Below are 20,571 nucleotides of genomic sequence, written 5' to 3'. Positions count from 1 at the left end.
TTAGTAGCAAAAACCTTAGTTACTAATTAGATACCAATTTAGAAATCATTTAACAATAATATAAATTAATTTAGAAACCAAAAATTTATTCAGTCCCTAAAATTATCTCTAATTTAGTTACTATAACCACTAATTATTTTCTGTTTCTAAAATTGGTTTCTATTGCATGATTTTCTTGTAATGTAACTTTTTTTTATTTATTTTACCAACTAACCGAATTAACCTAAACTATAGGGAAATCATTGTGAATTACTCCTATAATATTATTTTTAAAAAACATCTCTTTTTTTTATCAGCAAAGAATAAATTAAAATTAAAATGACACTTTAGGGGTGTCCCAACCTTGTAACAGCTACATAAAAATCCACAGGCTAACAAAAAAAGCTAAATTGTTGACCAAAGATGCAACAATGTCCTACCAAATTTGCAAGAGTTACTAACCAGACAAAATAAATGTTCCCAACCCAACCAACAGGTTAAATCTTCCTATGTTTTCCATCCTTCAGCTCGTTGATCCATCAAAGGAGAATTCACCTTCATTCTTGCAGCCCAAAGTTATAGTTGATGGAAAAATGCACGCGGAAACAACACACACAATCACGAATCAACTGCAGAAAATAAACAACACATGATTTAACGTGGTTCGGTCGTCAACTGCAACCTACATCCACACAGACAACTATTAGGTTTACATTATATATTGTTGCACACCAATTACAAGTACAATGATCTCTTTAAATAGAGATAATAAAGGGACACAATGATTAAGCCCACTCACTAAAACATGGTGTCTACTCAGCCCAACTCAATTGATCCTGACTTCATACCCAACAATCTCCCACTTGAAGTCACGGAACAATGTTCACCTGCGCTTCAACTGTGTATATGGTGTCTTGTCAACCCAACCCAATTGGTCTTGACTTCATACCCAACAATCTCTCACTTGAAGTCACGAAACCACTACAAGAAAAATTGGAATTACATACAGCCAAAATCCGTATGTAAGGCCCAAAATCCGTATGTAAAACAGGTTTACATACGGACAAAAATCCGTATGTAAAATTGTTGTAGGTAAGCTTTACATACGGATCCAGAATCCGTATGTAATTACATACGGAAAAATCTGTATGTAATATCCGTATGTAATTACATACGAATTTATCCGTATGTAATGCAAAAAATAAAAATAAAAATAAATCTTTATCATTATTATCTTTATTAATATTCATATTATTATTATATTCATATTATTAATATTATATTTATTTTATTAATATTAATAATATTATATTCATATTATTAGTATTATAAAATATTTTTAGTATTATTAGTATTATAAATTATTATTAGTATTATTAGTATTATTAATATTATTAGTATTATTAGTATTATTAATAATATTAATATTATTAGTATTATTAATATTATTAGTATTATTAATATTATCAGTGTTATTAATATTATTAGTATTACTAATATTAATAAAATGTAACTGATTTTGAAAATAAACCAAATTGTTCCCCCACCTTTCTTTCAATTCATAATTGTTCTTCCACATCTCTTTCAATTCAAAACCACTATTCCACCTCTCTTTCAATTCAAAACCGTCTCCACTACGTATACCAAATATTGTAGAAAAAATAAAAAATGACACAATGAACATAATACAATAATAAAATTAAATATTAATATAAGGATAAAATGAAAAAAAAAAATGAAGAGTAGTTAAGAGGGGAATCCCCTTTATATATAGGTATAGATTATTAGTATTATTAGTATTATTAGTATTATTAATATCATTAGTATTATTAGTATGATTAATATTATTAGTATTATTAGTATTATTAATATTATTAGTATTATTAATATTGTTATTAATAATAAGTATAATAAAAAATCATAATAATACTAAAGAAGTTGACTGTTGTAGTGGTTAAATTTTTCTTAGTCAACAATACACTTCATACCCAACAATAGTTCCCTAAGTAAGCCTCGTCCCATTCTCCTTAAAAAAAATGAAGTTGTAAAACTCCTCCAAACCCTTCACTAGACACTTCTTCAAGCGGTCACGAAGGACCTTACATACTTCTTTAAAAAATCATCTCAATTAGAATCAAGAAAGTCTTAGAAAAACTTAATCATTCACAATCTACATTCATATCTCAAAAAGGTATTCCAAAGAGGTTTATTAGATAGTATACTCGTGACAAATGAGGTTTTTGACTAATTGAAAAGAAAAAGAAAGAGAGCATGGTGATTAAAATTGACTATGACAAAACTTATAATTCGGTTAATTGAGAGTTCTAATACTATATGATGAGTATAGATGGATTTTGTAGTCAATGGGTACAATGGATGAGAGCATGCTTAGAATCCTCTTCAATTTCTATTTTTGTTAATGGTAGCCCTACCAAGAAATTCAAAACTTTCTAGAGATCTTAGATAAGAGATCTAATTGCATCTTTCCTGTTTCTAATTTGTGACACAAGGTTTATCAGGCTAGTAAATCAAGTAGCTAGAAAAAATCTTTTTACAGGTTTTAAAATTGGGGTTAACAAAGTGGAAGTGAAGTTACCACAGTTTGTTATGACACACTCTTCATGAACCCTGCCTTCAAAACATCTTGGCTATTAAATCACTGCTTAGATGCTTCAAAGTAGAGTCTGCTAAGATGCTTCAAAGTAGAGTCTGGGCTAGGGTGAATTTCCACAAAATTAAAATTGGTGCTTTAGGGGTGGATAGAAATGTGGTACAATCTTTCTCCAAGGTCCTTCAGTGTACCATAATGGATATTCCTTTTAAATATTTGAGCTTGCTGGTGGTAACTCTGCTAAGACAATGTTTTGGGGTGATGTTAGTATTTGGTATTGGATATATGTTAGGTGACTCCGCTATATAGTTTTTACATATTGGGTGCATAGCAAGCTTCATCATATACTGCTATGTTGGTGGTGGTGTTAGTTCCTTGTTCTGGTTTTTGAGTTTGTTATGAGACTTTCGCACCTATTTAGGTTGGTATCTAAATCTTATCACATGTTTAAGATCTCTGAAGTAAGACAAGGAGTGAAAATTATATAAAACTGGTGAACGTTTGAGATAATCTAAGGAATGATGTTAATAGGATGTGTTCGTTTGATCTAACAAAAGGTAGGTGCAGAAATGCACCATGAAAAAGAAAGAATGCAGGCGATCTAGCACTGCTCTTTCATCAGTCTAGCATGGAGGGCCATTTGAAACTGAATTTCCATTGGAATATACTTCCTTTTTGTAAATGTGTCAACTAAGTTGTTTTATTGATGTTGATAGATTGTTTATTTAAATTGTTGGGATGATTTTTTTCTTGTTGTATTGTGTAAATGTGCCCAGAAAAAAGAGAAAAAAAAACATCATCACTAGAAAGACGTTGAACAAACTACTCTATCAGTTTTATCACGTAAATTTCAACTCAATCAACAACACATTGATAACGTGTCTAATGTCTCTATCGGAAGGAACTTCTCTATTATTGAGAGTTGTTTGGAAGATTGGCAATGGGTTACAAGTTACAATAGTAAATGTATATTGCTCGGGCTCCTTACGGGCTCCTTACGGGAGAAGAAAGAGGTTTGGGAAGAGATTAATAGTTACAGGTTGAATCAACGTTCAAAGGCCTGGTGCGTTATTGGAGACTTTAACTCTATTAGACGGCAAGAAGAGAGGAAGAGTATGTTATCGGTGTCAGATTATTCTAGAGAAATAAAAGGTTTTAACGAGTTTATTGAAAAATCAGAGTTGGTTGACATCCCGTTGGTAGGCAGGAAGTTTACTTGGTATAAACCCAATGGATTGGTAAAGAGTAGGATTGACAGGGTTCTTGTATCAAAGGAATGGCTCGAAGCCTGGCCTCGTTGCCAACAGTTTGTCCTTAACAGATCTATTTCTGACCATTGTGCAATTGTCCTTAAGGATGTGTTTGTTGACTGGGGACCAAGACCCTTCAGGAGTTTGGATGTATGGCAAAAAGACAGTAGATTTAAAGACTTTGTGAGTTTGAAGTGGGCTAGCTACGATGTTCAAGGAAGTGGGATTTATATCTTCAAAGAAAAATTGAAAAAGCTTAAAGCTGACCTAAAAGTTTGGAACAAAGAAGTTTTCGGGGACGTTAATTTTGCTAGTGAAGAATTACAAAAAAGGATTAATGAGTTAGATACACTGGATGATGATAGGGGGTTAGAAGAGTCTAAAAGGGAGGAGAGAAGGTTGCTCCTTGCTGAACTTACTACAGTTATGTTTAAGCAAGAGGCAGTCATCTTTCAAAAAGCAAGACAAAAGTGGTTGAAACAGGGGGATCTTAATACAAAGTTTTTTCACTCGTCAGTAAAGTGGAGAAGGACAAGGAACGAGCTCCATGGATTGTTTGTTGATGGAAGGTGGTGCGAGGATAAGGTTGTGATCAAGGAAAAGGTCAGGGATTATTTTGAAGATAGGTTTGCCAGGAACGAAACTTGTGCGGTTAGGTTGGATAATGTAAGGTTCAATTCTATCTCGGAAGCTGATAACGAGATGTTGGTTCGTGACTTCTCTGAGGAAGAAATAAGGGTTGCGGTTTGGAATTGTGAAAGTTCAAAAAGTCCTGGTCCTGATGGATTTAATTTTGGTTTCTTAAAGTTTTGTTGGGATTTTATAAAGTTGGATGTGGTGTCAGCTGTGAAGGATTTTGCGGAAAAAAGTCATTGGCCTAGAGGCTCAAATGCCTCTTTCCTTTGTCTTGTCCCGAAAGTAGAAAATCCTATGCAACTCGGTGAGTTCAGACCTATTTCGTTAGTTGGTTGTTTGTATAAAATTATCTCAAAAGCGTTGTCTCTACGTTTGAAAAAGGTAATTAGTAAAGTTGTTGATATGAGACAGTCGGCTTTTTTTGAAGGTAGGGGTCTGTTGGACAATGTACTAGTAGCTAATGAGGTGCTGGAGGAATATAAAAGAAAAAGGAAGAGTTGTGTGTTCTTCAAAGTCGACTATGAGAAGGCGTACGACTCGGTAAGTTGGGATTTTATTTATTATATGCTAAAAAGGTTGGGTTTCTGCGATTTATGGATCCGGTGGATAAAGTGTTGCTTAGAATCCGCTTCAGTTTCTGTGCTTGTTAACAGTAGTCCAACTAGGGAGTTTATCCCTAGGAGGGGACTATGCCAAGGCGATCCGCTAGCTCCGTTTCTCTTTCTTTTAGTTGCAAAAGGGTTGGCTGGAGTCTCTAGGATGGCAGAAGAGAAGAATTTGATTGATAGTCTAGAAGTTGGGAGAGATAGAGTGAAGGTAAACATGTTGCAATATGCTGATGATACTTTATTCTTTTGCGAAGCTAATTCTAAAAGTATCTTTAATATCAAGGCGATCTTGCTGTGTTTTGAACTTGCTTCTGGGCTTAAGGTGAATTTTTTAAAAAGCAGGTTGGGCGGGATAGGGTTGGATCAAAGTTCGATCCAGCGGTTCGCGGTTATGCTTAATTGTAATGTGATGACAACTCCCTTTGTGTACTTGGGACTACCGGTAGGTGGGGTGTCATAAGCGTGGTGCTAGGCAGGTGCTTGTCAATGGCAGGGAGGATTTGTTTGATCAAGTCTGTTCTCTCCTCTATCCCGCTTTTCTTTATGTCTTTGTTTAAAATGCCCTCTGTGGTGGCGGACAAGTTAGTTCGTATACAAAGGAATTTTCTTGGGGGATGGGGCTCCGAAGGAAGGAAAATTGCTTGGGCTTCTTGGAACAAGGTGTGCGAGCCTCGAGACGTTGGTGGTCTTGGAATCGTTGAGATTAGGAATTTTACTTGACATTGTTAGGAAAGTGGATTTGGAGACTGGGAACGGATAAAGGAGGGTTGTGGAAAGAGATTCTTGTTTCTAAATACGGTGGGTGGAGAAGTTTAAGAGAGGGTGGTAAGGTTAGTAGGGGCTCCTATGGTGGAAAGATTTGAAGCAGGTTTGGGATTCAGAGGGTTGGGGAAGAAGTTTTGAAGATGGGTTTAAGTGGAAAGTGGGTGACGGTAAAGATATCTCTTTCTGGGAGGATAGTTGGTTGAGTTGTGGTGCTTTGAAGGGAGTTTTTCCGAGATTATACTCTCTAAGTTCGGCCAAAGAGGCAAAGGTGGCTGAGCTTGGACATTGGCTTAATGATGTTTGGGTCTGGCAGTTAGACTGGCGAAGATCTTTTTTCGACTGGGAGAAGGCTTTGTTGGAACAGCTGGTTCAGAATTTACAAGAGGTGAAGCCGTTTGTGGGAGAGGAGGACGTTTGGGTTTGGAAGGTTGGGGGGTGTCTAACTTATGTTGTAAACTCAGCATATGTTCACTTAAGGAGGGTTCAAGGTGGGCAGTCTTCTTCGGTGTACAGTAAGTTGTGGAGGTGTAAAGTCTTGCCTTCGGGTTTGATCACTGCTTGGAGGGTGTTGGAGAATAGGGTTGCCTCTAGGGTTAATTTGGCAAGGCGTGGAGTGGTGGTTGAAAATTCTTTGTGTTGTCTGTGTGGGGAGGAGGAAGAGTCGTCTTGTCACTTGTTTTTTGTTTGCAGGTTTGTTTGGCGTGTTTGGTGTTTGTGCTTCGAGTGGCTTGGTGTATCGTTCGTGTTCCACAAGGACCCTTTGACAAACTTTTCACAGTTCAGGATGAGTCAGGCTTCTGAGTCTGTTAATGATGTCTGAAGTGCAATTTGGGTTGGTATAGTGAGCGAAATTTGGAAACATAGGAACTCGATCATCTTCAATAGAGGTGTGATAGATCTGTCTGAAGTGTTTGCTTCGATGCAAGTAAAGGTGTGGTCTTGGTTTGTTGCAAAATCTAATTCTGTTTATTTCCCTTATTCTAGTTGGGTTCTAAATCCTTTGGCTTGTATGAGGCTGTTTCATTGATTCTGGTTAGAGTTGGTTTGGGTGCCGGTGTGTTGGGTTGGTAGACGCGTTTTTAGGTGTTTGATGTCTTGTTTTTCTGTATAAGGATTGGACCACCCTTGAAGTGGTCCCTATTTATTTATTTTTTATTGGTGATAAAAAAAAAAAAAAAACCCCAATTATACATCAGATTGCTTGTAATAGTTTCAATTAATACTAATTTATTTTCTTCTTATTTTTTCTTAACCAACAATAAAAAAATCAAATTATTAACTTATTCCAAATTTCGTCTCAATAATTTTAAAACTTTTTAATTCTATTTGTTTTAAATATATGTGATATTTATACCTAACGAAAACAAGTACCGTGATAGTAATTATTGTTATTAATTAGGTTTTTATGTAATATTAAAAAATTATTAACTAAAAACTAATTTTAAAATAAAAAATAACTAATAAATATCTTAACTAAATTAGATATTAATTTAAATATTAAAAAATTATTAATATTTAAATTAATTTTTATAATTCATAAATAGTTTTTAAATTAATATTTAATTATTTATAAGATTTTATTAATAGTTAAAAATTTAATAACAAATTAAATACAAATTTAGAAAATATTTATACTAATTTAGATATTAATAATTTTATTTAATATAATAATTAATTATTATTTATCTTTAAATTAAATTTTATTTAATGATCTTCAAGTAATAATGTCTTTCAGTTTTCCTGTTTCAGATTTTCTAATTTTCTTTAAGTTTTATGTTTTTTTTTCACTTCTATGTATATAGGGATTGTTTTTCTTTTGTAATATACGTACTTCTGCATGCATTTAGCATGCTTCTTGTCAACCCTCAACTCAATGATAAGCTGATCATGGATTGTATTTTATAAAATTTAATCCAAATCTAATCCAAAATTTCACACTTTATATTCAAATTCATATTTTTTATAAAAATAATTTAGAATTTTATAAATCTAAATTCAAATATTTAAATTGGATTTTAAATTCAAATTCATATTTTTATTAAAAAGAAGTAATTGAATTATATTCTAAATTTATATTTATATTTTTTTTAAATTAATATAATATTAATATAATAATATGTAAAAGAGTTTAATATTATATAAATATTAAGAAAATATAATAAAATTATAATTTAATAATACTAAAAAATAACATTACAAATAATCATTATTAATGACTGTTACAGAGAAAAAGTAATTGTATACAATTATAAACTATACATAAAATTGGTGATTTTTTTAATATGATTATTAAAATAATGAGTGTAAAAAATCAACCATTAGATTTATATTTTACTGAAAAAAATATCCTCTAAATATAAATATATTTTTAATAAAAAAATTTAATAATATATGTGATATTTTTTATTTTATTTATGTAGATATATAAGAACTAGTGTTTCTATACGAACATAAGTTTTTTTTCCACCATAGTAAACATATAAAAGTAAAAAATGTATTAACTTGCATGCGTATATAAATTAAAAATATTTAATGTATAAATTAATTTGTAGAAATTATCATACAGTTTTTCTAAATTTTTACTTAACTTGTATAGAAAATGATTTTAATTTATGAAAAAGGAATTTTATTTATTTATTTTAAATATTTTGTGAAAAATAATGTCCATAAACTTTTACATCTAGTATATTAAAAAAATGTTGGTCATGTTTCTAAGAAGTATCACATATCGGATAAATGTAGTAAAAAAATAGATGCTCCATGAGAACGGGTAATATGAATTTAATTTATGTAAATAATTGGTAAATAATTGATGAAGCTAGAAAACTTTCTCTTTTTTTTTTTTTGTTTGAATGAAGCTAGAAAATTTGGAAGGTAATCTTCAGGGAAACTACATATGCATGCTGTGAGTTATAATCTCATACGAATTCATAGATCCATGATTGAGAAATTTCTATTTTTCCTGGATATAATTTAATTACGTTATCACCTTTGACTTTTCAGACTATCCTATGAAGAAAATGTCAATAACTTCAAAGGTTATGAATTCTATCTACTTTATTTTTATAACAAAATCTTAGATGAAAGGTCATGGCGTTTTATTTTAATTGTGATGTATTATGTGACATTTTTTTAGATTTTTTTTTTCAATTTTTATTTTAAGAGATCTGTAAAACTCACAAAGATTCTAAATAAGATCTGAATATGACCCTTCCATTATAAATTTCTGTGTAAATATATTTAAACTTAAGAACAATAATCTATCAACACAAAATTATAGAGATGGATAAATACAAGGATTAATACACCAAAAAGAAAAACGTTGAGTATTTCTTATCTTTAACATTCAATTATGTCCATCATTATATCAAGTCCAGAAATAATTGAAATGAAAAAACATCCCAAAACACGATATTGTTGTATATTATTTAAATAAATCATAACACTGCATGTAAAAGAATATTTAACAATATGTAACTTTTTTTTCTTAGAGAGAGAGAAACTTGATATAGTGATCAGAAATACTGTAAAGGAGCATCTCAAAATAGCAAAGTCAAACTTAACAAGATTGTTATTGAACAAGATAAAAGTAAGTGGTTATTATCTTTCTTTCTGTTAAGAAAGAGAACACGCAAGATTTCTCTTACAACTAAGACACTTCTTGTTTGCTCACTTGAAAACACATTAAATCTATAAATTTTTTATTAGCATTTTAACATATATAATTTATAGAAAACAATTTTAGTTAGAAAATTATTTAAAAGGATATTGAAATAGTCTTCCAAATTTTAAAAGAGAGTGTATGAATTTTTATGATTTATTAATATTTTTAAACAAATTTTTGTTATAAATATTTTATTTATGATACCTACCCAATAAAATAACTTTCTTTTTGTATCAAGGAAGTAAACAAACTTTCAAACTGACTCGACCCCAGTGATTAAGGAAGTATTAACCACTAGACCAAATAAGTTCTTTGATCATATTATCATTTTTATTATACTTATTATTATTAATATAATTTATACATATTATTATTATTAATAATTATATTATTATTATTATTAATAATATAAATTATACTCATATTATTATTATTAATAATAATAATAAGTATAATAAAAATCATAATATTACTAAAGAATTTGTTTGGGGTAGTGGTTAAATTTTCTTTGGTCCCTAAATGAACCTGGTTTTGAATCCCATCCATTGCAAATTTTATTTTATGATGCCAAAGTTGCATACAGATGTAATAATCCGTATATAATTCACGTTTTTCTTGTAGTGAAATAAAGACTCATAATCATCCAAAATTGAAGTCTAATTATGTCTCTACAAAATCCTAAAACATTTCAAACAAGTAAGTACACATACAATTTTTACAAGGCTAAGAAGAAGAAATTTCAAATTTTCTACTTTGTAAAGTAATATAGTCTTCTTTTTCTAAACTTCATCTTCTTCCATCCTTTTAGCCATGGATCTAATGGGTGAATGTTTTTTCACCAACCTGACCTTTGAAGGTTTTATTCTAAAGTCTCAAGTCAAAGGTGTTGATCTTAAAAGAACTCTTGAAATGGGGAAAGAAATTTCTAGACTCAAGTATGAAGGACTGAAAGTATGTAAAGGTAATACTTGTGCTATTGAGAACTTCAACAAAGTTCAATATTTCAGAAGCTGTTTGAACAAATCTTTTGTTTCAATAAAAGGTTTTCATACTGGAGAACTTAAGCTTGAAATAAGATTGTTGGCCTTCATTGTTGCTTGACAGATTACACCTAGGGCAGTAATCAAGACATGATGAATGAAGAGGACTTGGTTTTAATAATGTATTGAATTCAAAGCATGATTCAGGTGAACTGTATTTATGTCATCAAGGATCACATGCTAAAATCTAAGAGGTTATCAGATTATAGGTTTCCCTATGTTGTGTTGATTTCTAAGTATTTTGTATACTTTGGAGTAAATCTTAAGGGGAGCTATTTGAGGTGATTAAAGGAACATATATGAGATCACTGATGTGACACTTCATAAGATGGATTTTACCAAAGTAGATGATCATTGGGTGAAAAAAGATGATGAAGATTCTTCTGTTGCATCAGAAAATGAAAAAGTTAATAAAGTAGGTCCCAACAACACTCAATTATGTTATTAATGCACTGATTTCTTACATTTCATTAGTTGATTGTGGCATTCCATTGTCACCTTTTGAGAAGTTGTTATTGACAAGGATAAACACCATGATAGATGACCAAAAATATCATTGAGTTGTGCTGCGAGATTTCAGTACCTAAATGATCATATAAGAGTAGTTGAAGATTAGAATGATGAAGTCAAGTTTGCTAAGGATAATTAGGATTGACATTTCATCATATTTTCTTATGTGTTGTTGTTTTTCATGTTTATTTATGGTTTGTAATCTTTAATTGCATTTGCATTTGCATTTTTTTTAATGTTTGATTTCTACCCTATTTGATGTAGTCAATTTTATGTTTTTAACTAATTGATGGCTTATGTATTTATGTGTTGTCACTATTATTTATGTGCTCTTCTACATTTTTTTTTCGTGTATTATTGTATGTTATTTTAGCATAATTTCTATAGAAATCTACACATACTCAATTGAAATGTGTTCATCAAATAGGTGGAGTTTGTTGAAGTTGATGATGTTGCGATATTTAACGAGTCCACTCTTAAAGAAGTCTTGAAGATTGATGACTTAGTTTTGTATAAGTGTATGTTTGTGTCTCTTTTGATTTGTTTTTATCTTTCCTCTTTATAATTAGTTTAATCTTTATAAGAACTTAAGAAAATTGATTTAAATCTTGGTTAGAAAACATTTTGGTTGAAAGATAATTTTAATTGATTAAAAGATAATTTAATCCCTTAAAATATTCTTATTTAAAATCTCATAAATTTTATGTTTATTATACTTTTCTAGATGTCGTGTACTTATTACTAACCTCAAGGAAAATTTAGTAGATAACTTGAATTTGCTTTTTGTATTTAGTTTAGAGAGATATTGTATACTTGGATAGGAAAGATGAATTTTATATATCATTATAAAGGATAAGTGAGAGTGATAAATTTTATTTCAAATAATGAAACTCATTATATTTAGGATTGGAGAACTAGAATAGCCTATTTGGATGAACGAATATGAAACTATATTATTATTATATATATTGTTGGTTGGCTTTTTTTTAAAAAAAATTATGAAAATATTTATAAAATCATGAGATGAACTTGTTTAGGTATAATAGGTCTACCGTGAAAGGTTCTGTAAAAGAACCTTTATATATTAATATTTTTAAAGATCTTTTATGATAAATATTTTTAAGTAGATTTTTTATATATTATAAGAACTTAAAACATGTGAAAGGATTTTATGTATATATAAGATGGAAGAACTCCATGATTTTAAGAAAATGTTCAAAACTACAAAAAAATTAATGAAAATAATAAAGTATAAACTTGGAGAAGAAAAGTAAAAGGAGTTAATATGTTTTTTAAGATATTTTAAGAATTATTGATCATAACTAAATGTTCATTTTGACTAGCCTTTCATATAATAGAATCTCATTTTTGTTTTTAAATTTGACCCATAGATTTCCGGTTATGGTCATTATTATTTAGTAATAACGAAAATAAAGATTTTTCTATTGTTTAATTAAAACTTTATCAAACTATTTTTCTTAAAAAAACAAGGTATAAACTGTAAATGGGCATCAGTTCCGTCTTCAATGAAGAAAAAAAAAGAATTATGTTTAAAGGAAGAAAATTTTAAGAAGCAACAAAAAATAGAGAATATAGAAAAGTCTCAAAGCTTTTGGTGGATTTTTTTTTAGAAGTGGTATTCATAAATGATACTAAAAATTACAGGCAATCTATCGAAAGTCCACCTTAAAAATAATTTATCAAAATTTCTATATTTTAAATACTATCTTTATAAGTTTAGTTTTATTGTGTTCTTTAAAAAAAATTATTATCCAAGCTTAATTTATATTATTTGAAAGTTTGATTGAATATCTTAATTTAATATAAAGACCTTTTTCGTAAAAAAGGCAAAAGAATTTTTGAAATTATAACCTAATACCATTAACCTATTTGTCAAAGTAACTCTAAATATTTGTGAAAGACCAACATTTTATGGGAGATTCATTATATATTAACTACTTTTTGGATTCTAAACATGAGTTTATATATTGAATAGAATTGAGTAAGATCAACAAATTATTTACTGTTTTAAAGTTTTAGATCGAAAACGGTATCTTGATGTGTTAATAGTTTATTGATATTAATTATTTTTTTGACGTTTTTCATCACAAGAACTTAATAAATATATTTGTAATTATTTTACTAATAAGATTATTATTAATGCGTAAAATGGAAATGGTTTATGACACGATATCTTGTTGATCGATGAATTAGTATATAGTCTATATATTGCCAGCAAGGAATAGACCATTTCCAATGCTGTGTGATCAGGAGTCCTTAATGAATATTGACTTTCAAATCTGGTGTAATAATTTTTCGGAAAAATAAATAAAATTTAAATAAAGATCAGTTTTATGCGATATTGTTATTTTTTTTTATAAAAAAACAAAATAAAACTAAACACAACCACATCAAGACATTCAAGACAACAAAATCAATCAAAGAACACAAATTGACTTGACATGGTTGCAGAAAAAAAAAGTTTTATACGATATTGTAGTATCGGTATATGTGTTTGATATATATAGTTGTAATTTATCTCAACTAATACACAATTCAATAACTTTTAATGGATAATTTATTCTAAATACATATGGTGCATTGAAAGTTGTTTTCACCAATACTCTATCTATAAAAATGTACCCTAAACCATAAATTCTAAATAAAAAAATAAAAAACAAATTGCTGATAAAAATTAACAAAGAAAAATTATTAATACCTTATATCTATATTAAAAATGATTATAAAAAAATATTATCAGTGTAATGTAGGTAAGTTACATTAATATAATTTGATATATTCTCTTTATATATAAAACCACATATCTTCGACGTAAATTAATTTTGATATTACTAATTAAAATAAAATTATTTCATGTAAGTTGATTCACACGACATACATATTTAAATCTTAACAAATTTATTTTAGTATCCTTTTATATTGTTCTGGAAATGAGAATGTGATTTAATGCAATTAATTTTTGTATTCAATATATTTATTAAATACTAAATCGAAAAAACATCTTTTATGAAATTTTGTTTCTACCATTTTATTCATAATTTAAAAAAACAACACTTATAAAGTTAATCCAGTTCTTGGAATTTGATAGAAATTACAAATTATTGATTTTATTATAACTACCAAATAATTGTTGATAATGACTGACGATAACTGATAATTTATAAAATTTATATTGTGATCAAATATTTCAATCTAACAGATAAAAGTCTACGATATTTAAAAAAAAAAATATTAAAGTTTGAATATTGAAAATAAAATAAAAATTAATGTTATGTTTCTTACTCAACCCTATTTTCCTACTTGAGAAAATAAATTAAGCTTAATAGACCATTCCTCATTAATCTCTTATACGTGCAAGCAACTTTTCTTAATTGAAAATCTGGGCCCCACCCTACGTTTGAATTGGTGAGTGAAATAAAGGAAAAATTGACCCTTTTTAGATTGTAAACAGCCATCCAACATCTATTACAAATATTTCTTTTACTGATTTTTCCATTTATTAACTACTAAATAATAAAATAATATATTATAAGTCATATCATTTAAGGTTTTTTTTAATTGTTATATATATATATATATATATATATATATATATAATTCTTAAAATAGAAAGGAAACCAACTATTTCAGTATTACCTTCTGCAAATTTAAATGATCTGTAAAGTAAAAATATACACACGTGCACACACAAAAATGGGTGGTTTATTTAACAAATGGGCTAGAAAAGGCGAGTACGAGGATACAAATTTACTTCCAATATAGATAATTTAAGACAACAAACAAAAATCTTAGAAAATAATTGTTCAATTTTACGAAGGATTTTCCAAATGAAGCAGTTAAGATTCTATTGCATAATTGCGTGCATATATATGCATGAAAAGCAAGTTTGCTCATGTATATGCCTCATGTATGCTATATATATGATTATTAGTGTCTTATCTTTGGTTTCTTTTTTCGCTTTAACTTTTTAACTTGTTGCTTGCAGGGTGTTTATGTTTTTTTTTTGTTGGATCACCTTAAAATGATTATATATATATATATATATATATATATATATATATAATATTTGGTCAGCGTATAATTTGTAGAATAGTCTCATAGTTTACGTGATTGAATTGTCTTCTCTCATATGGCAGAATTTGGCATGCGCTGACCTTTTTTATATACACAAAATTTCGTTAACGTAAGGCTTTCGTTGATAAATCTAGTGTCTACACTTAAGGACCATAACATCAAACTCCAGACTACTATAAATTACACGTTCGGCATTCCTCATATTCAACTTGCACCTCTCATACATGAACAACAACATACACAAAAATGAAACGTTTAAGCTCTTATTTTATCGCTGTTACTGCAATTGCTCTTTTATTTTCACTTACACCTTCTTCAGCAGATTCTCATGAAAAGTTTGTTCAATGTCTTTACAATTATCCCCATAACACCACCTCAATCTCCAATGTTGTTTACACCCAAACCAACTCTTCATACTCCTCTGTCCTAGATGTTTCCATCCAAAATCTTAGGTTCTTCAACGCAACCTCAAAACCCCTTGTCGTTGTGACTCCACTCACTGTTTCCCACATTCAAGCCACCATAATCTGTTCCCAACGCCATGGCCTGCAGATTCGAACCCGAAGCGGAGGCCATGATTACGAGGGTCTCTCCTACGTTGCTGGGGTTCCATTTGTTGTCGTTGACCTCATAAAGCTTCGAGGAATCGTAGTTGACGTAGAAAACAGCACTGCATGGGTTGAAGCTGGGGCAACTATTGGTGAACTTTACTACAGGATTAGCCAGAAAAGCGAAATACTAGGGTTCCCAGCAGGCGTGTGCCCCCCTGTGGGCGTTGGTGGCCACTTTAGCGGTGGTGGCTATGGATTCTTGATGCGTAAGTTCGGTCTTGCTGCTGATAATGTAATTGATGCTCACATAGTTGACGTCAATGGTAATCTCCTTGATAAAGAAACAATGGGTGAGGATCTATTTTGGGCCATTAGAGGTGGCGGTGGAGCAAGCTTTGGAGTCATCGTGGCTTGGAAGATAAAACTAGTTCCAGTTCCATCCACTGTGACAGTGTTCCGAGTTCCAAGGACGTTGGAAGAAAATGCAACGGAGATTATTCATAAGTGGCAGCGTGTGGCAAACAAACTTAACGAGAGCCTAACCATTAGGATCAACATGGGAAGGGTAAATTCAAGTCAAAATGGGAATCTAACTGTACAAGCGCAGTTTGAATCCTTGTATCTCGGACGTGTAGATGACCTAATACCCTTGATGCAAAATAGCTTCCCCGAGCTGGGTTTGGTGAGAGAAGACTGCACTGAGATGAGTTGGATAGAATCAATTCTCTACATGGCTGGGTTCACAAACGGTGAATCCACCGATGTTTTGCTGAACAGAACTCAATTAAACGGCTTATCGTTCTTCAAAGCAAAATCTGATTACGTGAAAGATCCCATTCCAGATGTTGGGTTACAAGGGTTATGGCCCTTCCTTTATGAAGACGAGGCTGAAGATGCTTTCGTTCAATTCACTCCTTATGGAGGCAGAATGAATGAGATTTCAGAATCCGAAACTCCATTCCCACACAGATCTGGCAACATATTCCACATTCAATATGGGGTGTCTTGGCAAGAAAAAGGGGATGTAGCAGCTCAAAGGCACGTGAACTGGATTAGAAGAGTGTACAATTACACGGAAGCTTATGTTTCAAAGTCTCCTAGATCTGCATATCTGAATTACAGAGACCTTGACATTGGAGTTAATAACAATGGTTACACCAGCTTCAGCCAAGCCAGGATTTGGGGCACAAAGTATTTCAATAATAACTTTAACAGATTGGCACGGGTGAAGACCAAGGTTGACCCTCGAAACTTCTTCAGAAACGAACAAAGCATACCTCCTCTTATCTCTAAGGGACGTAAATAGATTTCCTACGGTGCATTACATGTCATTGTAAAATAAGCTGCTTTGTTAATTTACTTTTACGTTTATAAAATGCAGCATTCATCAATATTCCTTAGTAAGTTTTGGTGTATAGTTTGGTCCATAATAAATGAGCACCGATTGGTTGAAACCCTAACTTGTCATTTACATTAATTTTGATTTTTAAATAAATTATTATATTACTATTTACTTGTCATTTATTTTAATTCAACATCTAAATAAATTATTATTTTATTATAATATACTCGTTTTTCCATAATAAATTTATTTGAAGTACGTGACTACAAGAAAAATATAAATTAGTCTATATCCAAAGCTATCAAATAAAGAAAAGTGGGAGATAATTTTGGGTCGATAAAGAAAAGTCGAGTTAATTTTTGTGTCACGTTAAAAGTATGAAAGCTAACTAGTACTTGACTTTTAGAGATGGACGATTGCATAATCGACTTAGTAAATATTAAATACGACTTTGTTTTTTAAATTAATTTTTATTTAAAGTATTTATTTGTCTCTAAGTCAATATTTAAATTAATTTTTATATTTCATTATTTTTCTTTTTGGTATATGTTGAGAATTAGTGCTCTGAGGCTAGATATCACTTAAGTGGTATCTCATTGTCAAATGACATCCAAGAACTAACAGGTACATGAACTATCCTGATTGGATTATAGGTCTTATTATCTGCTAGAACATATTTAAGATGAATGAGTTGTTTGAAAGGTATAATATGGCAAATACATTTTGAATTAAAAATGTAATTGAAGATTTTTGTAAGATATTCTTTTGATATAATTATATATGGTGTTTGTGTTAATATTAATTATACCGAGTAATATATATGTTTATTAAATCTTATATTACAAGTAGTACAACAAAAATTAGCACTGAAGAAATCTTGATCCAAGAATAGTTTATATGTTATTTATGGTAAATTATTTTGTAATTATTATGAAATATGTTATAAATATGTTATATTTATTGACAACAATTTTTCACTCGTTGATATAAAAATAAAATAAAATAATGGACCAGAATAAATAAACTTGCCCGGTCGATTAATATAATAGTTATTTACTGAAGTTTAAAACATTTTTTTATATGTTTCAAGGAAAAAAATAGCAACAATATTTTGTTTAATTAAATTTTAAGTTTTTTTTTTTTATAAATTTGAGTATTTTTAGTTGAGTTTTTATTAAACTTTTTATTTTGATGAGTATTGTTCTTGTCGGTTGACTTTCTCGTTGGTTGACTTTCATGCTGGTTGACTTAAGTCAAAAGCTCTGCTTCTAACCTGTCTCCTATAGATTCTGTTTTGCGTCTTCTCGTTGCACTGGAACGTGGTTTTGTTAAGACAGAGTGGACTCTACCTGTTGATCATGTTGAAGATGGTTGCTGCCCCTTCAAGACATGTGTTTGATGAAAACTTTTATGTACAATTCATGTATATTTCCTTTTGCTTTAAGAATGTCTTAGGTAGTGTTTAGAGGTTGTTTAAGAGTAAGCTTTTTGCTGAGTAACTCACCTCTTAACCCCTGACCATGTGATAAGAGCAAGCATAAATTTCTTAAACTGTTGTTCACATGTTTTACAAAAAAAACACCTTTACTGCATAAAAATAAATCTGTTCTTTTCCAAATAAACAAATTCTTTTTTAAACTGATGCTTTGGCTAAGTCTTGTGAAAATCAGATTTTGTGCATCAAGTATTTTGACTAAGTCTTCTACCTTTCAAAACGACTGTGTTTTAATAGTTAAGCTTTTTCTGTTATCGTTTTGAAAAATAAATCTGTTCATCTATAAATGAATGGATTCTTTTTAGTCTGGTGCAATGCTTATCTTAAACGGTTTTTAGTTTTGTCCCTGCACCAGAATGGTTGACTAAGTCTCCTCACATAACAGATTCTCTAACTGCTTTTGAAAATAAATATGTTCATTTTATTTTCAATATGTTCTTTTTATAACAGCTTTAACTGTTTTTCAAAAATCTGTTATAAGTTGGTTTTCTATAAAAAGAAAACTTGTTTTTGAGTTTAAACATCGAATCATACATTTGAGAAAACAAATTTTTACATCAGAGAATTAAGGATTTACAGAGAATTAGCATGTTTTCTTGAAAGATTTCAAAAATCAAAAGTGTGTTTGTTCTTGTTTGGTTCCAAAGCTTGGTGAGAGGTGCTGCTACTGTTTAAGCGATCTGTTCTACTAGTTTAAGGCAGATTTCTGCATCCTCTATCAGGTGTATTCGTTTCACATTTCATTTCTTGTAAAAGTGTGGTTGTACACTCTTCTTGATAGGGTTTCTTGAAGAGTGTGTATGCTGAAATAGGGTTTTTAGCAAGTGTACCAAAGTTCTTGTAAGGTTCAAGAACAGTGGTGTTTGTGGTTGTTTGAATTGTGATTTAGTGAATTTCACCTTGGTTTAGGTGAAGACTGGATGTAGCTCATTGGAGTGAACCAGTATAATTGCTTTGTGTTCATTCTCCCTTAATCTCTGCACTCTAATTCACGCTTATCTGTTAATCTGCCAGAAATTGAATTTGTTCAATTAAAAATAAATCTGTTCTTTCTGGGCTTGTTCATACCGTTCTTATTTTCTGGAAAATCAGCTTGGTTCTGTGAAGAAGATTTATGATCTGTTAAATACAACTGCAACAGGTTGATTGTGATAGGTTACCCAATTGATTGTCAAGCTAAATAATTGAACCTTTATCACTTGCCTATAAAATTGAAGGTCATTGTTTTGTGTGTTTCATAATATACTCCTAAAATCAGAGTGTGTATCTGGAAAATCAATTTGCATAATCTCGTGATTAACTTGGCTGATATAAACGTTTTCAAACATAAACAGTGCCAAAATAAATCTGTTCATTTCCAAATAAATCGATTTATTTTTTGTGTACTGTGATAAATACTGATTCTGCGAGAAACTTTTAAAAGGTCAATTCACCCCCCTTCTTGAACTTTGGCACTATTAAACCCAACAATTGGTATCAAGAGCTAGGACTTGTATTTTAATAAAGTTTGTTTGTAATAATGTCTGAGTTTAAAGTGCTTTTTGCTGAGGGATCTGCTGTTAATAGCACCTATGTTCAATGGAATGAATTATGCATTTTGGAAAATTAGAATGCAAATTTTCATGGAATCTATTGATGCATTAATTTGGGAAGCTGTGGTCCATGGACCTTATGTGCCAATGCAGGTTGTCAAGGATGAAGAAGTGGTGAAGCCAAGATTTGAATGGAATGAGATCGAAAGGAGGAAGGCTTAATATGATCTTGTGGCCAAGAACATCATAACCTCTACATTAACAATGGATGAGTTTTTCAGGATATCCCAATGTAATTCAGCTAAGGAGATGTGGGAAGTCTTAGAAGTCACTCATGAGGGTACTGAAGATGTGAAGAGGTCAAGAAAACATTCTCTCATCCAAGAATATGAATTGTTTAGAATGCAACCCGATGAGAGAATTGCTGATGTGAATCACCTTACTGGTTCGGGAAAGGAATTTGACAGAGAAGAACTCAACATAAAAGTGTTGA

At 30.3% G+C, this 20,571-nt stretch overlaps 1 protein-coding gene across 1 annotated transcript; it reads left to right on the top strand.

Moving 5' to 3' along the window:
• Nucleotides 1-15,149: 15,149 nt before the first annotated feature.
• LOC137811769 (tetrahydroberberine oxidase-like) lies at nt 15,150-17,169 on the top strand. Its single transcript, XM_068613603.1, has one exon. The coding sequence runs from the start codon at nt 15,405-15,407 to the stop codon at nt 17,013-17,015; it is 1,611 nt and encodes a 536-aa protein (XP_068469704.1). The 5' UTR covers nt 15,150-15,404; the 3' UTR covers nt 17,016-17,169.
• Nucleotides 17,170-20,571: the final 3,402 nt, after the last annotated feature.

The sequence above is a fragment of the Phaseolus vulgaris genome, chromosome 2 (assembly GCF_000499845.2).
Source record: "Phaseolus vulgaris cultivar G19833 chromosome 2, P. vulgaris v2.0, whole genome shotgun sequence".
Lineage (NCBI taxonomy): Eukaryota > Viridiplantae > Streptophyta > Magnoliopsida > Fabales > Fabaceae > Phaseolus > Phaseolus vulgaris.
The sequence above is the reverse complement of the archived record's forward strand: the minus strand, read 5'-3'. Positions and strand labels throughout refer to the sequence as shown.

Coding starts and splice junctions, on each gene's coding strand:
- LOC137811769 (XM_068613603.1), top strand. CDS start 15,405: ATGAAACGTTTAAGCTCTTATTTTATCGCTGTTACTGCAATTGCTCTT.